This window comes from Mesocricetus auratus, unplaced genomic scaffold (genome assembly GCF_017639785.1).
Source record: "Mesocricetus auratus isolate SY011 unplaced genomic scaffold, BCM_Maur_2.0 Super-Scaffold_100019, whole genome shotgun sequence".
NCBI lineage: Eukaryota > Metazoa > Chordata > Mammalia > Rodentia > Cricetidae > Mesocricetus > Mesocricetus auratus.
Genome location: NW_024429200.1, coordinates 11,202,377 through 11,223,871, shown reverse-complemented (window position 1 = coordinate 11,223,871; position 21,495 = coordinate 11,202,377). Strand labels below are relative to the sequence as shown.

Genomic DNA, 21,495 nt, shown 5'->3' with positions numbered 1-21,495 from the left:
CACTCCAGACAAGTTTAACCATCAACTCACACCCCCATGCCCCCTAATTATGAATTTTGAATATACACTAGTGATATTCAGGGATTAATTTTTGTTGGGCATAATCTATAGTGAAGAAGTCATATTTCTTAGAGGTATCAACTAAGCAAAGTATGGATGCAATATTATTATTGCAAGAATTTTCTCCTTGGGGTGCAACTAAGCAATAGCTACACTGGTTTTTTTGATAAGGTCCCAATGACAAAACAAAGTTAACTTCTAAGAAAGCTCCCCCTGGGAAAGCAGGGAGGGAGAAAATAATTCTCTAGCAGCAAGGGTCTTAGCAAACACTTTATTAACACACAGTCACATCCCTGGGCTACACTCTCAGAACACTGTGCCTGCGGCAACGCCTCTGATGGAGTTCTGATCCTCGGTCTTGCAGCTGGTTTCAAAACTCCACAGTCCCCTGGCAGAACTGGGCGTGCTGTGTTTTACGCTGCCCTCAGCCCTGCCTGGCAATGGGGCTCCTCTTCATCATGCAGGTGGCAAGCCTTTGCCCTTGCAATGAAACCAGAACGAAGAAAAGCAGCAGCAGCTGACCAAAAAGAGAATTCGGACTTATTTAAGTCACCCTCATCAGTTCTGTGTGGAGCATTTTCAGGATGAGCATAAAGACTCCCACTGTCGGAATATTCGGAATACTTTCCTTGATTTTTCAGAGAGACTCTGTAGATAGAAAAAAAACTTGTCAGAATTACATTCCTTCACAGAGACAAAAGACAGGTATAGTGTTGGGTTGCCTTGGAAATTTTCTCCTTAGCTATGATCAAGGCATATGTAAGACTGAGTATAAGTCATACATAACACACAGCTAAAGTCAAACACAGTCAAGACGGCTATGTTCTAGTGTCAGATCACTGCTAACACTAGGAGTTTCCAAAACCTCGTTCATATGGTCCCTCTATGTGACTTCATCATCCTCATTTTTGCTTGTGACAATGGCACTCCTGATCCACCCTGAGCGCAGCACTTTCTGCAGTGGCTTTTACCGGGGATGTTTAATTGGACCTAGCTGCTGCCTATGAACAGTGATTTACATGGCACCCAGCTGGAGTTAACTGTGTCATCAAAGTTTGAGATATGATAAAACTGAACGCCACCAAAGAGTTTAAACTGGCCCTTGGCTTTCCCAGCTTTATGTTTTAGTCAACAGAACTAAAAATAGAAAGGCTCTCATTGCTTCTTCATCATAGATAGCCAGGCAATGTTCTGGGATTTTCTGAGAAGTGGCTACAGGGAGACAAAGCACTCACTAAAGAGAAAAGTTCTCCGTCAATCAGAACACTTGGTGACAAGAAGAACAGATATTTTAGCTGGCAAGAGTCTCAGTGACACTACAAAGGGTATTTAGCAAGATACCCCTGAACTTATGGAATATGCCATTTCCACAGTCTCATTATCATCCTTAAATTTATTTATTTAACTTTTTTTCCCCATTTCCTCAAAAAAGGGTCTCACTATGTAGCCATAGCTGTCCTGGAACTCACTCTGTAGACCAGATCTCAAACTCACAGAGATTCACCCACTCTGCCTCCCAAGCACTGAGATTAAAAGGGTGTGCCAACAGCCAACATGCCTAGTTCCTCTTTACGTGTTTTTTTTTTTTTTTTGGTTTTTACGAGACAGGATTTCTCTGTATTGTTTTGGAGGCCTCTTTCTTACCTTTTTCTAGAAAAAAACGAAACAAAAAGAGGCTGAAGAGATGACTCAGTAGTTAGGAGCGCGCGCGCGTGCGCGCAAGCGCACACACACACACACACACACACACACAAAGAGGCTGAAGAGATGACTCAGTAGTTAGGAGCACACACACACACACACACACACACACACACAAAGAGGCTGAAGAGATGACTCAGTAGTTAGGAGCACACACACACACACAAAGAGGCTGAAGAGATGACTCAGTAGTTAGGAGCACACACACACACACACACACACACACACAGGTGATTTAGAGGCTGAAGAGATGACTCAGTAGTTAGGAGCACACACACACACACACACACACACACACACACACACACACACACAGGTGATTTAGCCATGTGTAACTTCAGCATTCATGTGCACACACCCACAGGCAAGAGAGAAGGGGGAGAGGAGGGAGAGGCAGCCCTAAATACAGCTAAAGTAAATCTTTAAAACAAAACAGCCCAGCACTCGGGAGGCAGAGGCAGGTGGGTCTCTGTGAGTTTGAGGCCAGCCTGGTCTACAGAGCAAGTTCCAGGACAGGATCCAAAACAATACAGAGAAACCCTGTCTCGAAAAACCAAACCAAACCAAACCAAACCAAACCAAACCAAACCAAACAACAACAACAACAAAAAAAACAACCCAAAAAACAAACCAAAACAAAAAAAACAAAACATAAAAGGGGCTGGAGACCAGGCACGATGGTTAGGAGCACTGGCTGCTCTTGCAGAGGACCTGAGTCCAATTCCCAGCACCCACATCGTGGCTCACAACCATCTGTAATTCCCAGGATTCACAAGGTGCACATTCATACACATTTTTTTTTTTGGAGACAGGATTTCTCTGTGTAGCTCTAGTTGTCTGGAAATTTCTCCACAGACTAGACTAGTTTTGAACTCAGAGATCCACTTGCCTCTACCTCCCAAGTTCTAGAATTACAGCTAAAATATATTTTTTTTTAAAGACAGGGTTTCTCTGTGGCTTTGGAGGCTGTCCTGGAACTCGCTCTTGTAGACCAGGCTGGCTTTGAACTCCCAGAGATCCTCCTGCCTCTGCCTCCCAAGTGCTGGGATTAAAGGCATGCGCCACCACTGCCTGGCACAAAATCTTTTTTTAAATGATTTATTTATTTTTATTTCATGTACATTGGTTTGCCTGTATGAGGGTGTTGGATGCCTTGGTACTGGGATTACAGACAGTTGTGAGCTGCCATGTGGGTGCTGGGAATTGAACTCAGGTCCTCTGGAAGAGTAGCCAGTGCTCTTAACCACTGAGCCATTTCCTAGCCCTTCAAAATAAATCTTAAACAAACACATAACAAAACCCCACCCAAAAAATGTATTCTTTTTGGGGGTGGTGGTGGTGGTGGTGATGGTGGTATTTCAATAAAGTCATGTTCTAGAAGAGCAGCTCATACTGGTATCAGAGAACTGAGGGGAATTTACTTACTTCATGGACAAAGCTGAAACGAAGTTGGAAAAATATGATAAGCTCTGTTCAGCCCTCTATCATCCAGTCACAGCAGTGAAGCTAAAAGACAAGCTGCCTTGGAGGAACTTAAACAGCTCAAGCCCGCCAGGCACTGGTGGTGCACACCTTTAACCCCAGCACTCGGGAGGCAGAGGCAGGTGGATCTTTGTGAGTTAGAGACCAGCCTGGTCTATAGAGCGAGTTCCAGGGGGGAAAAAAGGTTCAAACCCAGGGCTAATTATGAATTAACTCTACAGACTCTAAGGCTGCTTCTTAGTGTTTTAACATGACAGTGACAGATGGGACTTTTCTGCTGATTTTTGAGAAAGTCCTCACTATGTCACCCTAGCTGACTTAGAACTCACTCTACAGACTACACTGGCCTCAGACTCACAGAGATCCTCCTGCCTCTGCCTCCTCGTGTGCTGGGATTAAAGGTGTGTGTAACATGGCTGCCAACAGAGAAACACCTTTAAAAAAAAATCCAAAACATTATGTCCTGAATTTGTGAACAGAAACAGATTTAGTATCTCCAGTTTGAGTGGTGGGTCAAGTATTTGTCTTTTATATTTATTTTGAAGAATAGGTCTCCTATACAGGTCAGGCAGGCCTCCAACTTGTGATCTTTCTTCCTAAGCCTACTGAGTGCTGGCACTGCTGGTGTTTGCTGCTGTGTCTGACCTAAACAGTAAACATTTTTATTACATTTATGTATTTATTTATTTAGTGTGTGCATGTGCATGCATACTAAGGTAGGCCACGTGGAGGAGAACTTCCTGGAGTCAGTTTTCTCCTTCTACTGATTGGGTTCTGAGCATTGAATTTAGGCCTTTAGGCTTAGCAGCAAGCTCCCTTACTAAGTGAGCCATCTTGCTAGGCCCCTGATCTAAATATTTTTAAATTAAAAAAAAAAGACAGATTTTAGAAACCCTTCCTCTAGTTAATTATTGAGGGCACTAATGATATACTTTAGTGGGCTTTTGATATAGTTATAGCTCCCTCTGGTGGAAATCCTGTGACCTGACTGCATGAATTTGGGAACCACGGCAGGCAAGTATAGTTTTACTTGGTCCATGGAAGGCATAGGGGTCAGAAATGGTTACATTTATGTCAGGCTAGGAGGCAAATGTGGAACAGAGTGAGCCTGGAAAGGAACACAATACCAGTCCCCTGGCTTTCTTTATGTCTACCCTCCATTTCCATTCTTGTTTTCCCAGATGTCTCTGATCGCTCTGCATTTCCTCCGGTCTTAATGGCATCAGTCCTGACTTGAGAGCTAATGCTGGTCCAGAGCACAGGCCCCGCCTGTGTAAGAGCAAAGTAACATGCTGAAATGGGGAATAAAACCATGGTTTTGCTGAGTGGTGGTGGTGCACGTCTTTAATCCCAGCACTCAGGAGACAGAGGCAGGGGGAATCTCTGTGAGTTTAAGGCCGGGCTGCTCTACAGATCGGAGTTCCAGGACAGGCTCCAGAGCTACACAAAGGAATCCTATCTAGAAAAACAAAACAAAAACCCCTAAGGTTTGGCATCAGGGTCCAGAGCCCCAAACAGTTAAGTCAGCTGGCCAGACTCCAAATGCAAGTGACGGCGACTGATGGAAGGCAGCGGTGCCGCAGCATGAGGCTGAGACGGCCCATCGTCATTTCTGCTGCTGTATTCCTTTCCTAATGGAGTCCTTTCAGCTGGAGGAACAAAGACTCTACCAGAAGGTCATGAGCAGTTCAGACAGACTCAGCTCCTCCTGTGATTTGCTCCTGAACACAGAATGAACCTCTGCTGACTGGGTGTGTGTGTGTGTGTGTGTGTGTGTGTGTGTGTGTGGAAAGCAGGCAGGTGCTAACTACAGGGCCAGCCCTGCCGCTCTCCCACAGACAACCAGCGGTGCTCACACGCTGGGCACAGGCCACTCACCATGGAGTCCATGTCAGCCGGCTGGTTAGAACGCTTGTGGGCCAACAGGACGGTCAACACTGCCTTCCAGCCTGGCTCTGCTGCGGTGCTGGTATCCACCTCCGTTGTCCCAGTCTCCCTGGTTTCTTTGGCAAGGGTGACATTCACCCAAGGGCACCAATCTCTATGCTGAGAGGTAGGATCAAAGAAGCTTCGGGGGGAGGTGTCCTGATGGAGAAAGAAAGGCACGGTATTATTAGGGTAGACGCCACACAATTCCTACCCTTCTAGCTTGCCTTTATTGCTACCTTACCTTTCTTGATTTGAGTTAAAGTCAGGCTATATAGCCCAGGCTGGTCACTGTACTGTCTCAGCCTCCCAAGTGAGCTCTTTCAACTGTCCTTTCATTCCCTCATTCTGGCCCCTCGCTCTTGAGATAGGTCAGTGTAGTGTGCAGCTCAGAATGGCCTTGAAGTTGCCCATCCTCAGCATCTGGAGTGCTGGGATTACAGGTGTATCCACACTAGGCTACTGAACCTACCTCTCCTCCTCCTCCTCTTCTTCTTCTTGGTTTTTCTAGATAGGGTTCTCTGTGTAGCCCTGGCCATCCTGGAACTAGCTGTATAAACTAGACTGGCCTCAAACTCAGAGGGATTGCCTGCTTCTGTCTCCCAAGTGCTGGGATTAAAGGTGTGTGCCATCACTGCCTGGCTTGGCTATTGAGCCTTCTTAAGTGTGGGTAAGAACATTCTGAAAGGCATTGTGACAGCCCAGGAAATAACCCTGAGAATTGACAGATGGAATTGCATAGGATTAAAAAGCTCCTGCAGAACTAAGCAAATATCAGAGTGAAGAGACGAACTGGAGAAAGTCTGCCGGCTACAATTCAGGGTATACCTAGAATACATATAGGCTTCAGACAGGGTATACCTAGAATACATAAAGGCTTCAGACAGGGTATACCTAGAATACATAAAGGCTTCAGACAGGGTGTACCTAGAATACATAAAGGCTTCAGACAGGGTGTACCTAGAATACATAAAGGCTTCAGACAGGGTGTACCTAGAATACATAAAGGCTTCAGACAGGGTGTACCTAGAATACATAAAGGCTTCAGACAGGGTGTACCTAGAATACATAAAGGCTTCAGACAGGGTATACCTAGAATACATAAAGGCTTCAGACAGGGTGTACCTAGAATACATAAAGGCTTCAGACAGGGTGTACCTAGAATACATAAAGGCTTCAGACAGGGTGTACCTAGAATACATAAAGGCTTCAGACAGGGTATACCTAGGATATATAAAGAACTGAAAAATAGCTGGGCAGTGGTGTCACACACCTTTAATTCCATCACTTGGGAGACAGAAGCAGGTGGATCTCTGTGAGTTTGAAGCCAGCCTGGTCTACATAGACAAATAAACAAAGCATCTACTGGGTGTGATGGTCAGGCTGATAATCCCAGCACCAAAGGAAGAGCACTGATGCAAGTCCAAGGCCAGCTTAGGTACAAAGTGAGCCCCAGGCAGCCTGAGTTACGGTTTGAGACCGGGTAGAGAGGGGAGAATCCAAAGTGTCCTTCATCAGATCTGCTGTACTGCTGTTTGTTTGTCTAAGTATTATGACCTCTCTAGACTCCACTGTAACCCTTTTCCCTTTGATCAGCCCACTGTCCTCCACGTCTTTTTAGACACTGACTTTGTGTGCTTGTGTGTGGAGTGTGTGGGCATGCACATCAGGCACCTCTGCCCACGGAGCTCTCTCATCAGCCTGTTTGAGGCAAGGCCTCATGTAACACAAACGTCTTGAAGGCAGAAGCACTTGTGATCCCGTCCCCACCTCTCAAGGGCTGGAACTACAGGTTAGGAACTGTCCTGTCTTAAACTTGCTAAATCTATTTTTGGCCAGAATCCAGGGAGGGCTTGTGCCTGCTTCTCCCTGATGCACATAACAGTACCTTCTGCAATTTGTGCTAACTTGGCAATCTACAAAGATAGACTCACTGAGCTGCCAGAAGAGCAGAGACGAGCTCGCTTGGCTTTGCGGAGAGGACTGGAGGGGACCTCCAAGCCAGCAGAATCTCCAGTTCCCATGCTTCGGGTCACTGGTCGGCTCCTCGTGGTGGGGCTGGCTGCCTCTGGCTCGGGCCGGTCAACGGGGCTGGAAGAGTCCCAGCTCCGAGTTCGGGAGACAATGGGACCTGGACTTTTTTCAGACTGTAGAAAAAGAAAGGCAAGGAAGTATTATGAATGATGTTAACAGTTTTTGCCTGAGGACTCCTAGAAGCACATGAAGCATAGTATTTTAGAATTTGTTATGTAAATTTAGTAACTCAACTACCTACATAACTAAATTCTTCAAAGACTACGGAATTTCTATACTTAGCCTCTGTAACAAATTTGGCTTCTCCATCTGTAAAGGGAAACATGAAGTGATAGGATAGTCTTATCTTACTGATAGGGTTTAAAGTGAAGCCTACCACCAACTTCCAACCTGCTGTTCCAATGGCGCCCTAAAGAGGCTTATACCTGTTCAGAGCTGGGAGAAACTGTGGCATCTTGGCTTCGGGTCATCATCCGCCTAGGAGATTCAGGCACCAGAGGGCAGTGCTCAGGCCGACCCTCCACACCTGGGATGGGGGAGCTAGTCAAGCCAAAGGACGCCTCCAGATCTGTCAGGGATGATTCGATCTGCTGAAAGCCCCAGAGCCCGACCTTCCTCATACACTGGGAACATGTTATCAGGGAAAGTTGTGTAGGTTCCAAAGAACTAGGAAGAAACGGGAAAGAAAGTGGGTGTTTTTAAAAGAGACATTTCCATGGGACCAAGTGCAATGATTTCTGTTTTATCTCAGCAAACAGACTCTACAGTGGACTGCAAACCATGAACTCTTAGAGCCCTGATCTTAGAGGACCTGACATTCCCCAACTCCCACATTACCTTCTCATCTTAGGGTCTTGGTATGTTCTTTCTGGCAAAGACAGTAGAGTATGTTTTATGTTCCTCTTAAAACCCTTTCCTTAATCTACCAAAGAAAGTACATTTTATTTATTTATTTATTTATTTATTTATTTATTTATTTATTTTGGTTTTTCGAGTCAGGGTTTCTCTGAATTGTTTTGGAGGCTGTCCTGGAACTCGCTCTGTAGACCAGGCTGGCCTCGAACTCATAGAGATCCACCTGCCTCTGCCTCCCGAGTGCTGGGATTACAGGCGTGTGCCACCAACGCCCGGCTAAGAAAGCACATTTATTTACTTAGTTTGTTTGAGATAGGGTCTCACTCTGTAGCCCAGGCTGGCCTCAAATGCATGATAAATCTCCCAAGCGCTGTGACTACAGGTGAACCCGCCGCGCTCCGAACTCAGTGATAGGAAAGCGCATTTACAGTAAATGGTGGTGGTGGGAGAAGGCCTGGAGAGACAGAGTTAAGGTCACTTGAAGCTCTTCTACAGCTCCAGTAGCCACATCAGGCGGCTCGAAACCACCTATAACAATGAAGCCATCTTCTGGTCTTTGAGGGCACTTGCACATACGTGACACACCTTCACACAGACAGAGATGCATATATCTAAATAAGAAATCTTTCTTTCCTTCTTTTTGGTTTTTCAAGACAGGGTTTCTCTGTGTAGCCATGGCTGTCCTAGAACTAGCTCTGTCGATTAGGCTGGCCTAAACTCACAGAAATCTGCCTGCCTCTTAAATGCTGGGATTAAAGGTGTACACCACCACTGCTCTCTTTTTAAAACATTTTTAAAATAAAGTAAATCAAAGTCCAGAAAGATGGCTCAGCAGGCAAAGCTACTTTTCCACCAAGCCTGAGTTCAATCCCTAGAACCCACATGGGCAGGAGTACTGACCTCTCTAAGTTTCCCTCTAATCTCCCACTCATGACATGGCACACACGCAGGTATGACCACTCCACACACAAAATAAATGTAAAAAGCCAATGCCTAAAGTAAAGCAGACTGGCTCTGGCAGTCTTTTTTCTGAGACTCAATGCCAAACTAAGCTGGAATGGGGCTAGAGGCTCCAGATGGCATGTCCTCTGCTACTTTTTGTCAATTAAACTTAATTTTCTTCCTTTCTAAAAGCAGGACACTGTTCCTTTACTTTTAGAAAGAGCTACACTGTTTGTGGGAACCTAAGTCCCCCAGCTAGGAGGAGGCTGCACAAGGAAAAACTCAGGTGTGAACACCGTGAAAGCCTTAGCATTTAGTCTATTTTTATTGCTGGTTCTTATTCACCTCTATCCCTCCCCCACTCCAGCCTCTCTCTCAAATACTTGTTTATTCATGTCTTTTGTGTATGAGTGCTCTGTCTTCATGCACATCAGAAGAGGGAACCAGATCTCATTACAGATGGTTGTGAGCCACCATGTGGTTGCTGGGAATTGAACTCAGGACCTCTGCAAGGGCACTCAAGTGCTCTTAACCTGCTGAGTCATCTCTCCAGACCCCCAATTTCTCTTTTTGTTCGCTCAGAAAACATGTGGTTTCTAAGTAATAACAGTCACCGTTGTCATGGTTCATGGTCCTAGGCAACACCCACTGACCTACATGCCCAGCCGCACAGAGAAAGCACACAGGCAGTGACATGGACTTGCATGTCCGAGCCCGGTTTGCTTGTAGTTTTCCTGTCGTCCGTCTGGTGGTCAAGCTCAGCCTCCAGCAGGTGCAGCAGAGCGCTGACCTTGTCTTCACACAGGCACTGCAAAAGAACCACAGGTAAAGAGTAACTCAAGTTTCAGCCACCGTACACGGAAAACGCACTCACAACATGCTGTGGGGCAGGGCTAAGGTGCCACACAGAACTTAACTTCCTCAACTGATGACTGAAGGAGGTAGCAGCTCTCCTTCTAAGTACTAGATGGCTCTCAACTTACCAACTGCAGATTTTATCTGAAACTTGTCAACTTCAAACACAAATAATAAAAAGATGACTGTTTGTGTCCTGACCTGCCACTGAGTTCACTTTTGACAGAGCAAACCTGCCAGCCTGATTGTTGGCCTGTGGTGACGAGGCTCTCAGGTTTGTTTTTTTTTTTTTTTTTTTGAGACAGGGTTTCTCTGTAGCTTTGGAGCATGCTAGAACTCACGCTGTAGAGCAGGCTGGCCTCGAACTCACAGAGATCCACCAGCCTCTGCCTCCCGAGTGCTGGGATTAAAGGCCTGCACCGCCAATGCCTGGCTCTGTTTTTTTGTTTTTTAAGACAGGGTTTCTCTGTGTGACAGTTCTGGCTGTTCTGGAACTGGCTTTGTAGACCAGACTGGTCTCTAATTTACTGAGATCAACCTGTCTCTGTCTCCGAGTGCTGGGTTTAAAGGCCTGCACCACCACCGCCCGGCTGTTTTTTTGTTTTTTAAGACAGGGTTTCTCTGTGTGACAGTTCTGGCTGTTCTGGAACTGGCTTTGTAGACCAGACTGGTCTCTAATTTACTGAGATCAACCTGTCTCTGTCTCCGAGTGCTGGGTTTAAAGGCCTGCACCACCACCGCCCGGCTGTTTTTTTGTTTTTTAAGACAGGGTTTCTCTGTGTGACAGTTCTGGCTGTTCTGGAACTGGCTTTGTAGACCAGACTGGTCTCTAATTTACTGAGATCAACCTGTCTCTGTCTCCGAGTGCTGGGTTTAAAGGCATGCGCTACCACTGCAAACACAGGCTAACTATTTAGTGCTAGAAGCCCTAACAGAGTGTCAACTTGAAGCAAATGACCAGTTTTTACTGTCTACAATACAGTGTGTCTTCATAGAAGACAACGGCCGGTGAAATGTATTTCTAGTCACCTTCGGAAGAGGATTTCTTGTCTTGTAGCACTGGAAAATGATATGCAATAAGCAGTTTAAATAAAAAAGCAAGATAAAATTGAATTTGTAGGGCTGGAGGCTGGATGGGGGGGGACACAGGCCTTTAATCCCAGTAGGTGGAGCTCTGTGAGTTCTAGGGCAGCCTAGTTTACATAGTAAGTTCCAGGCCAGGCAGAGCCACACAGTGAGACCCTGTCCTGAAGACAGAAAAGAGCCATTTAAAGATTCCTACCTAGCGTGTAAATAAAGTCATTCATCACATGCTCAGCTACTGCCTTTCTGGCAGAGACTGCATTGTCTTCATAACACTCCCATCCTCTTTTCAGTCAAATGGAGACTTACGTACAAAAACGCACTAGCCAACAAAAACTCACCATACTTTTCAAGTCCTCTGGCCTGAGGAAAGGAAGCTGGAGGTCTAAGTGACAAAGGCTTTGAAACCGGTCCAGGAACTCACTGACAAGAACAGCAGGCTCGTCCAATGGCAACATCCCAAATCTATCTGTGGGAAAATTAAACCAGGAGATCAGACAGGAATGAAAAGTACGACCATGAATAGAGCAATGAGAGAAATGTAAAATGGATAGTTGATGATATTAAACTATTGTTTTATATAAATATGAGCCCATAGAGGCCTGCACAGGTTCAAACCAGACACAATCCCAGCACTAAGAAGCAGACACACAGTCCCACCCTAATGAAAAGTTATCTGCAATTTGATACTTGCCTAGAAAGGAAGGGGAGGGGGATATTCAAAGTCCTATAAGTAGGACTGAACTTTTTTTTTTCTAATTTATTTTTACATGTATGAGTGCTCTATCTTATGTATAACTTTATGCCAAAAGAAGGCATCACCAGATCTCACTAAAGATGGCCGCGAGCCACCATGTGCTTGCTGGGAATTGAGCTCAGGACCTGGAAGAGCAGCTGGTACTCTTAACCACTGAGTCATCTCTCCAGCTCCCAGGACTGAATTTCTAAACAATGTACAGAGTGTTGAAGTTGTGAGGAACAAAGAAACAAGACTGTCTAGGAGAAGGGGTTCAGAGTGTAGTTTGGAGACAGAGCACTAGCCGCGTATGGGCAAAGTCCTGGGTTCCATTCCCAGCACTACCAGAGGAAAAAAAGATGGGCTAAATTTGAAATGAAGTTGGTGACAGGTGGAAAGCATCTAATTATGAACTATTGTTTGCACTTGTGCGGATGTATGAAATTACTACTTTTAGAAAAGCCAGGGAAGAATCAAAACAATTCCTGAGGCAGAAGTCTGGATTCAGCAGACAAAAATTAAAGAAACAATATTTGATAACAATGATCAGATTGCAGATAACTCACCGTGAGTTGAAGTAGAAGGTAAATCCCTATTGCTGAAGACACCATGCACTTCAGACACGGAGCCCAGAGACCCAAGCTGGAGCTGACTTGAAAGCCTTCCTCCTGAGGACTAGCTTCCATGGATTCAGGAAGTGCCATGCAAGCTTCCAAAGGAGGGAAGAAACCAACAGTCCTACTCAGCTCTGATGCCTATGAACCACAACAGTGACCAGCATGGCACCTAACCCCAAGGGTGCAGCAGTGGCACACATACCTTTAAAGGCCTGCTCAACAAAAAGGAAGTCATGCCTGGTACTAGAAAGCCAGCCAGGCAAGCACCCAGGGCTAGTGAAACCACGGATCTTGAAGGGGAACCTGTACCCATCACTTTGTAAAACCACCACAGTCCCTAACTATAATGTACTTGTCCTGATACCCACAGAGGAGTGCAGTTCTCACCCTTCCTCAAGGAAACGTCTCTGCAACAGACAAGACCAATACAGAAAACTATAATCCATGGAAATGCAGAGTTGTGGAGCCCATTCTTAACTGACACATCACAACACTACCCCTAAGGCTCAGGAAGCTTCTGAAGAGGAAGCAGGAAGATTACAATAGACAGAAGAACAGAAATTTGCTGTGGGATTGTGTCTCTTAGAAATGTCAGAGAAGACACACCCAATAAGTCTCACAAACATGGCTTCCTACACATGATCTGAAGAAAGCTGACTCCAACAGACACGCTAACAAGGAAGGGGGAAAGATCAGGAGGACTGAACTCTACACGGACTACAGGCAACCAAGAAATGCGAACAGCAGGAGAAATCATCTTCCCAGGGGAGGGGGACACCGATTCTGGCCAATTCCAAATGGCCAGACTTGGAAACATACACATAAAAGTAACATTATAGGACTGGAGAGATGACTCAGTGGTTAAGAGTACTGGTTGTGCCGGGCGTTGGTGGCGCACGCCTTTAATCCCAGCACTCGGGAGGCAGAGGCAGGCGGATCTCTGTGAGTTCGAGGCCAGGCTAGACCGACAGCCTCCAAAACAGAGAAACCCTGTCTCAAAAAAAAAAAAAAAAAAAAAAAAAAAGAAAGAGTACTGGTTGCTCCTCCAGAGGACCTGACTCAATTCCCAGCACCCACATGGCAGCTCACAACTGTCTGTGACTCCAAAATCTGACACCTTCACACAGACATACATGCAGCCAAAACATCAATGCACATAAAACAAATAAATCTTTAAAACATTATACAGACTGAGCAGGTTGTATTATATTCTTATATAATATAAAATACACACAAATGCACATACCGACAATAAGAGAAAAAGATCATAAATTTGAGAGACAGCAAGCCGGGCGGTGGTGGCGCACACCTTTAATCCCAGCACTCGGGAGGCAGAGGCAGGCGGATCTCTGTGAGTTTGAGGCTGGGCTGGACCAACAGCCTCCAAAACAACACAGAGAAACCTTGTCTCGTAAAAACCAAAAAAAAAAAAAAAAAAAAAATTGAGAGACAGCAAGAAGGGTACATGGGAGGGGTTGGAGGGAGAAATGGGAAAGGAGCAAATGTTATATTATAATCTCAAGGAAGTATCATGAGATTGTGGACCAAGAAAACGGCTCAAGTAGTCACGTGCCCACTGTGACAGCATGAGGGCCTGGATTTGGATTTCTGGTACCCATGGAAGAAGCCAGGCATGCGGACTGGAGAGACGGCTTCAGAGTTAGGAGCACTTGCTCTTGCAGGGGACCCTGGGTGTGGATACCAGCACCCACATGGCAGCTCGTAACTGTCTGTAACTCCAGCTCCAGAGGACCTAACGCCCTCTTCTGGATTCTTCATGCACCAGATATACAAATGATACACAGAAATGCATGTAGGCAAAACACCCATAAACATAAATTCTCAAAGTTTAATTATTTAAAACACAAGTCAGACAAAATGGTGCACAGTTGTACTCTGTGGGCTCAGGAGGACTAGCTCAAGTTTAAAGTCAGACTGAGCTACACAAGACTTTTTCTCAAAAAACAAAACAAAAAAAAAAAAAAACAGTTGGGGAGATGCATATCTGCAATCCCCAAACCTGCACTGTGGCAAGTTCAAGACAACAGCCTGGTCTACATAGTAATCTCTAGGCTAACCATCCAGAACTCCATGTTAAGACTGCCTCTCAACCTGGTGTTGGTGGCGCACGCCTTTAATCCCAGCACTCGGGAGGCAGAGGCAGGCGGATCTCTGTGAGTTCGAGGCCAGCCTGGTCTACAAGAGCTAGTTCCAGGACAGCCTCCAAAGCCACAGAGAAACCCTGTCTCGAAAAACCAAAAAAAAAAAAAAAAAAAAAAGAAGACTGCCTCTCAAAAACCAAAACTGAGCCAGGCGTTGGTGGCGCACGCCTTTAGTCCTAGCATTCAGAAGGCAAAGGCAGGTAGATTTCTGTGAGTTCGAGACCAGCCTGGTCTACAAGAGCAAGTTCCAGGACAGCCTCCAAAGCCACAGAGAAACCCTGTCTCGAAAAACCAAACCAAACCAAACCAAAAACAGCAATGCACAGTAAATTAAACATTGTTGTATAAGTAAGTGTGGGTATTTCTTTCTCCACATAAAAGTTACTTGAATATTAAAAAGCCAAACTAACAGATGATATTATTGAAAGCTGTATCAAATTTTTGGAGAAAGAATAAGGACAAGGTTGGTAATAAAATATCACCAGGCGGTGGTGGCGCACACCTTTGATCCCAGCACTCGGGAGGCAGAGGCAGGTGGATCTCTGTGAGTTTGAGACCAGCCTGGTCTACAAAGCGAGTTCCAGGACAGGCTCCAAAACAATACAGAGAAACCCTGCCTGGAAACCCCCCTCCCAAAAAAAGTATTTTTTAAATTTTGTGTGTCTTATGTATTCCGCCTGCATGTCTACTATGTTCTCCAAACGACTGGTGCCTCTGGAAGACAGAAGAGGATGTAAGAGCTCCTGGAGCTGGAGTTACAGATGGTCATGAGTTACCATGTGGGTGTTAGGAGTCAAACCCAGGTCCTCTGTAAGAGCACCAAGTGATCTTAGTCACTGAGCCATCTCTCCAGCCCTGGCCTGGCTCACATCCTTAATTGCAGCTCTTGGGAGGCAGAGGGAGAGGCAGATGTAGGTAGATCACTCAGTTCAAGGCCAGCTTGGTCTACATACGCGTTTCAGCCCAGCCAGGGTGACACAATGGGACTCTGTCTGAAACAAAACAAAACAAACAAATAAAAACGGGGGAGGGGGACTGGAGAGATGGCTCAGTGGTTAAGAGCATTGGCCGCTCTTCCAGAGGACCCAGGTTTGATTCCTAGCACCACATGGGAACAACTGTAACTCCAGTCCCAAGGGACCCGACACCCTCCTCTGGCCTGAGGACACTAAATGCAGAAACCATATAGACATACATGTAGGCAAAACCCCCATATGTGTAAGTAAATAAGTAATTAAAAAAAAAAAAAGAAAAGCATGAAGGTATTAAAATGGCTTCCAGGTTTCTGGCAGAAATATCTGGATGGGAATGTCAGGGCAAACTTTTAAGTGTTGGATAGAGTTCAGCTTTGCACTGACAAGTGCCAGGTACCTATAATAATATTAAGCAAAAGTGTTAATGAGGTAGTTGAAATGAACACAATCAAAGAGCTCTAGGTAGGAATTAAGTTCTTCAAGGAGAGTCAAGTTGTGAGTGGATCTAGAACCACCCACAGAACTCAGGCAAACCCAAAAAGAGCCTCAGTGACTGGTCAGAGGTAACCTCACCTCTGCACAGGACTGGGCTGTGCTATACTACACAGGGGAAAAGAAAATAGGCCAGAGATGGAAAATCCTGTGCTACAGCCACTTTCATGTTAACGGTTTCATCAGGAGAGAGAAATCTACCATTTCTGATTGGTTTTTTATTTTTTATTTTTTTGGTTTTGAGACAGGGTTTCTCTGTATTGTTTTGGAAGCTGTCTTGGAATGCGCTTGTAGACCAGGCTTGGTCTTGAACTCACAGAGATCTGACTGCCTCTGCCTCCCAAGTGCTGGGACTAAAGGCGAGTGCCACCAACGCCCAGCTTCTGATTGGTTTTTCTGTTGGTGGTCATGGAATATGCTCAGCCACAGTGACCGTGGAAGCAGCTTGAGCCCTCCTACTGGAAACAGAACACAGCTAGACTACACTGACCAGATACCACAACACATGACCAACACTGTCATGAAACCTGGGGCTGAGCAAGCTTGTACCTAGACTTGGAGAGAGTCCCCACCAGAGGGCTCTGCTGTTGAACCTGTTTACTTAGCAGAGAGTGCCAGCTGAATAAGAGAATACCTCAAGAATCCCAGCTGAGGGCCAATGGAGAACTCAGTGGAAAAGGCCCATAGTACCAAGTTGAACTTGGGTTTAATCCATATGGGAGAAGGAGAAAAGGGAAAAGGCTTCCGTAAGTTGTCCTCTGACCTCAATATGTGTGTGAGTACACACATACCATTAAATAATGCTTTAAAAAAAATCCCAGTTGAGCCGGGAGGTGGTGGTACAAGCCTTTGAAGTCCCAGCACTCGGGAGGCAGAGACAGGCGGATCTCTGTGAGTTCAAGACCAGCCTGATCTACAAGAGCTAGTTCCAGGACAGCCTCCAAAGCTACAGAGAAATCCTGTCTCAAAACCAAACCAAACCAAACAAAACAATCCCAGTTGATAGTACATTTGGGCTCTCTTATCCAGCAATATTTTGTAGTTCCAGATATAAGGAAGACTGCCCTGTAAGGTCCTTATTATAGGAAGGACACAGGATCGGGTTTCTCTTAATCCCTGGCGGGGCAGACTTGGGTTTACCCTTACTTCAGTGCTGTTACACAATACTGCTTTCCTGTAACAAAGCTAAAGGTTTGCATCACCTTCATTTGGTAAATAGTAAGTTGAGAGTCCCAAAGTTCTGTGGTTATCAAACCCTGTTCAACTGCCACTGTTAGTGCCACTCATACACCTTCTAAAGGAAGCCACGGCAGAGCACAGGGCTGCTTAATACAGGGGAAAAGCAGAGAGTTTGGAATCAGGTAGCTAGCCCAGGTTGGCCTCCAACTCACAGAGATCCACCCACCTCTGCCTCCTGATCTAACTCTTAGTTCTCTTGCCTAGAACAACTGAGTTCATATTATCTACCTTGAAGGGCCCTTGTGAAGAGTCAAAAGGCTACCACACACACACACACACACACACACACACACACACACACACACACACACACACACACACACACACACACAGAGCGTTCAGCGCTGGTGGGACAGTAATAAATAAATGCAAGATCTTGAAAAGCACAAACAGGAGGAAAAAAAGTAACTTCAAAGATTAGGTTTTTACAAGAAAATGTGCACTATTAGAAACTCGATGATCCAAAGAAATGGTAATAGAAATCCTTAGAATACGTACCTGGAGAAGGGCTGTCTGGCCAAAAACAGAACTTTTCATGGGCACTGCACAAAGATTTCTTGAGTTCAGCACATCGTTCCTTATCTGAAAGTCACAAGAAGTAGCAATTATTACATACTATATAGATTCAAAATCTGAAGAGCCAAGAGTCTTTAAGAGAATAAAGATAACCACACATACATTTAAATAATCAGGATACCTTTAAAAAGATGAAAACAATGGCAATCACATCATTTTAAAAAAGATTGAGCCACCACGTGGTTGCTGGGAATTGAACTCAGGACCTCTATAAGAGCAGCTAGTGAGGCCAGCCTGGTCTATAAAGTGAGTTCCAGGACAGCCTCCAAAACAATACAGAGAAACCCTGTCAGCTGGGTGTTGGTGGCGCACGCCTTTAATCCCAGCACTCGGGAGGCAGAGGCAGGCGGATCTCTGTGAGTTCGAGGCCAGGCTGGTCTACAAGAGCTAGTTCCAGGACAGCCTCCAAAGCCACAGAGAAACCCTGTCTCGAAAAACCAAAAAAAAAAAAAAAACCAAAAAAAAAAAAAGAGAGAGAGAGAGAAACCCTGTCTCGAAAAACAAAATAAAAAAACAAAGAGCAGCTAGTGCTCTTAAACCACTGAGCCATCTCTCCAGGCCTTAATTAAATCAACTTAATAGTTACCACAAGAGAGTTCCAAATTAAGATCCTTTGTTGGTGCCAGGCAGTCGGATCTCTGTGAGTTTGAGACCAGCCTGGTCTAAAAGAGCTAGGTCCAGGACAGCCTCCAAAGCCACAGAGAAACCCTGTTTGGAAAAAACAAAAACAAACAAACAAAAAAGACCCTTTGTTGGTACATAGGAGGCATGTTGTGCAACTTGGAACATAGGGCTTTCCAAAGTGTGGGTCTTCAGAGTATCTCTCTGCTCTGAAAGTTCAAATTTGGGATTAAAAGGCAAACATAATGCTGTCTGTCTGGAAAGTACAAAATCAAGGCCACTCCATAGTAGAACAGCTGAGGCTTCAGGGTGAAGGCCATTGCAACTTCACCTTGTCATATCTAGTACAACACATTCTTCACTCAGACACACGGCCAGTCCAGCACCTTGTACATACTAAGCCAGTGCTCTCCTACTGGCTACGTTACCAGCTCACGTGTCTTTGAAGGCGGAGGAAAATGTGATCTGAGCTTTATACTCACATCTGCTGAAGTCAAAAGCTGGCTGCAAACTGGCACAGAGGAAAGCCTGGCAGCTGGAGCACTTGAGCATGTCGCATTCAACTGTGATCCAGCCATATTTTGCACAGATAAGTGGGGACAGCTCAGGGGGCTTCCCTGCCCATTTCAACGAGTATTCATGTTAAGAAAAACCATGCATATGAAAACTAAGCACAATTAAAACTTGAACACATATTTTGAAAACCTAGGAATACATTCATTAAAAGCAGACAGTAAATAAGATGGCCCATACAACTCTCAGCACTGGGAGGCAGAAACAGGTGGATCTTGGAGTTCAAGGCCAGCCTGGTCTACAGAGTTGGTTCCAGGACAGTCAGGGATACACAGAGAAACCCTGTCTTGAAAAAACAAAAAAGAAAAGAAAATGGCAGACTTAATTTTGTGTGTACATATGTGTTTTTGCATGTATATGTGTACTTGTTTGCATATGCAGGGGAATACATGTATGTGAAAGCCCAAGGCTGTTGTCCACTTTACATATGGAGAGGCCCTTAAAGAGGAAATGAAAAATTCCCTTAAAAAAAAAGAGGAGGCCGGGCGTTGGTGGCACACGCCTTTAATCCCAGCACTTGGGAGGCAGAGGCAGGCAGATCTCTGTGAGTTCGAGACCAGCCTGGACTACCAAGTGAGTTCCAGGACAGCCTCCAAAGCCACAGAGAAGCCCTGTCTCGAAAAACCAAAAAAAAAAAAGAGGAAAAGACTAACAAAAAATTGGAAGAAATTGACAAATCCCTTAAAGAAAACCAAGAAAAAAACAATCAAACAAGTGAAGGAAACAATTCAAGACTTGAAATCTGAAATAGAGACAATAAGGAAAACACAAAACTCAGGGCATTCTGGAAATGGAAAATCTGGGTAAACGATCAGAAACACAAACAACAGAATACAAGAGATGGAAGAGAGAATTTCAGGGGCTGAAGACACGATAGAGGAAACACATTCATTGGTTAAAGAAAATGTTAAATCTAAAAAATCCTTAACACAAAACATAGAGAAAATCTGGGACACCATGAAAATACCAAACCTAAGAATAACAGGGATAGAAGTCCAACACAAAGGTACAGAAAATATATTCAAGAAAATCATAGAAGAAAACTTCCTAACCTATAGAAGGACATGCCCGTGAAAGTACAAGAAGCAGCCAGGTGGTGGTGGCACACACCTTTAATTCCAGCACTCGGAAGGCAGAGGCAGGCGGATCTCTGTAAGTTCGAGGCCAGCCTGGTCTACAGGGACAACCTCCAAAACAATACATAGAAACCCTATCTTGAAAAAAAGAAAAACAAACAAAAAAGTACAAGAAGCTTACAGAACACCAAATAGACTAGGCAAAAAACACCAAAACAACAACAACAAAAACAGTCCCCTGGCTACATAATAATCACAATAAACATACAGAATAAAGAAAGAGTATTAAGAGCTACAAAGGGAAAGGGCCAGGTAATAGAGAAAGGCAGACATATCAAAATTACACCTGACTTCTCAACAGAAACAATGAAAGCCAGAAGGTCCTGGACAGATGTTATGTGGACACTCACTAAGGGACTACTATGCCCAGCAAATCTTTCAATAACCATAGATGGAGAAAATAAGATACTCCATGATAAAACTAGATTTAAGCAATACCTTCCCACAAACCCAGCCCTACAGAAAGCATTACAAGGAAAACTCCAACCCAAGGAAGTCAGCTTCATTCACAAGAACACAGGCAATAGATGAGCCATCACCACCAACAAAAAACAAAAATAACAGGGCTGGAGAGATGGCTCAGAGGTTAAGAGCACTGCTTGTTCTTCCAGGGTCCTGAGTTCAATTCCCAGCAACCACATGGTGGCTCACAACCATCTATAATGAGATCTGATGCCTTCTCCTGGGGTACAAGTATGTACACAGATAAAAAACTACATACATAACAAATAAATAATTTAAAAAAGAGTTACCTTCAATACAGAGAAACCCTGTCTCGTAAAACCAAAAAAAAAAAAAAAAAGTTACCTTTAAAAAAAATATAACAGGAATTAGCAATCACTGGTCATTAATATGCATTAATAGAAATGGTCTCAAAAAGACACAGGCTGGGGGCTGGAGAGATGGCTCAGAGGTTAAGAGCACTGGCTGCTCTTCCAGAGGTCCTGAGTTCAATTCCCAGTAACCACATGGTGGCTAACAACCATCTGTAATGAGATCTGGTGTCCTCTTCTGGCCTGCAGGCATACATGGAAGCAGAGTGTTGTATACATAATAAATAAAAATAAAATCTTTAAAAAAAAAAAAAGAAAATCTTTAAAGAAAAAAAAAAAGACACAGACTAGTAGACTAGATACGAAAACAGAATCCATCCTTCTGCTGCATAGAAGAAACATACCTCAACCTCACAAACATACATTACTTCAGAGTAAAGATTGGGAAAAAATTTTTCCAATCAAATGGACCTAAGAAACAAGCTGTAGCTATCCTAATATCTAGCAAAACAGACTTCAAACTAAAATCAATAAAACAGATAAAGAAGGACATTTCATATTCACAGGAAAAATCCATCAAGAGGAAATCTCAATTCCAAACATCTATGCCCCAAACACAAGGGCTCCTGCACGTGGAACCTTCTCAAAAACAGACCAT

At 44.6% G+C, this 21,495-nt stretch overlaps 1 protein-coding gene across 1 annotated transcript in view; it reads right to left on the bottom strand.

Annotated features, from left to right (window-relative positions):
- Positions 1-317: 317 nt before the first annotated feature.
- Positions 318-21,495, bottom strand: part of Zc3hc1 (zinc finger C3HC-type containing 1) — a 30,429-nt gene continuing 9,251 nt past the window's right edge. Inside the window, exons 3-10 of the mRNA XM_040728650.1 lie at positions 18,838-18,988; positions 17,657-17,740; positions 11,280-11,407; positions 9,654-9,808; positions 7,629-7,869; positions 7,104-7,316; positions 5,122-5,328; positions 318-708 (exon numbers count right to left, since the gene is read on the bottom strand). Of these exons, the coding sequence (XP_040584584.1) occupies positions 640-708; positions 5,122-5,328; positions 7,104-7,316; positions 7,629-7,869; positions 9,654-9,808; positions 11,280-11,407; positions 17,657-17,740; positions 18,838-18,988 (1,248 nt within the window). The 3' untranslated portion in view covers positions 318-639. The remainder of the gene's footprint in view (positions 709-5,121; positions 5,329-7,103; positions 7,317-7,628; positions 7,870-9,653; positions 9,809-11,279; positions 11,408-17,656; positions 17,741-18,837; positions 18,989-21,495) is intronic.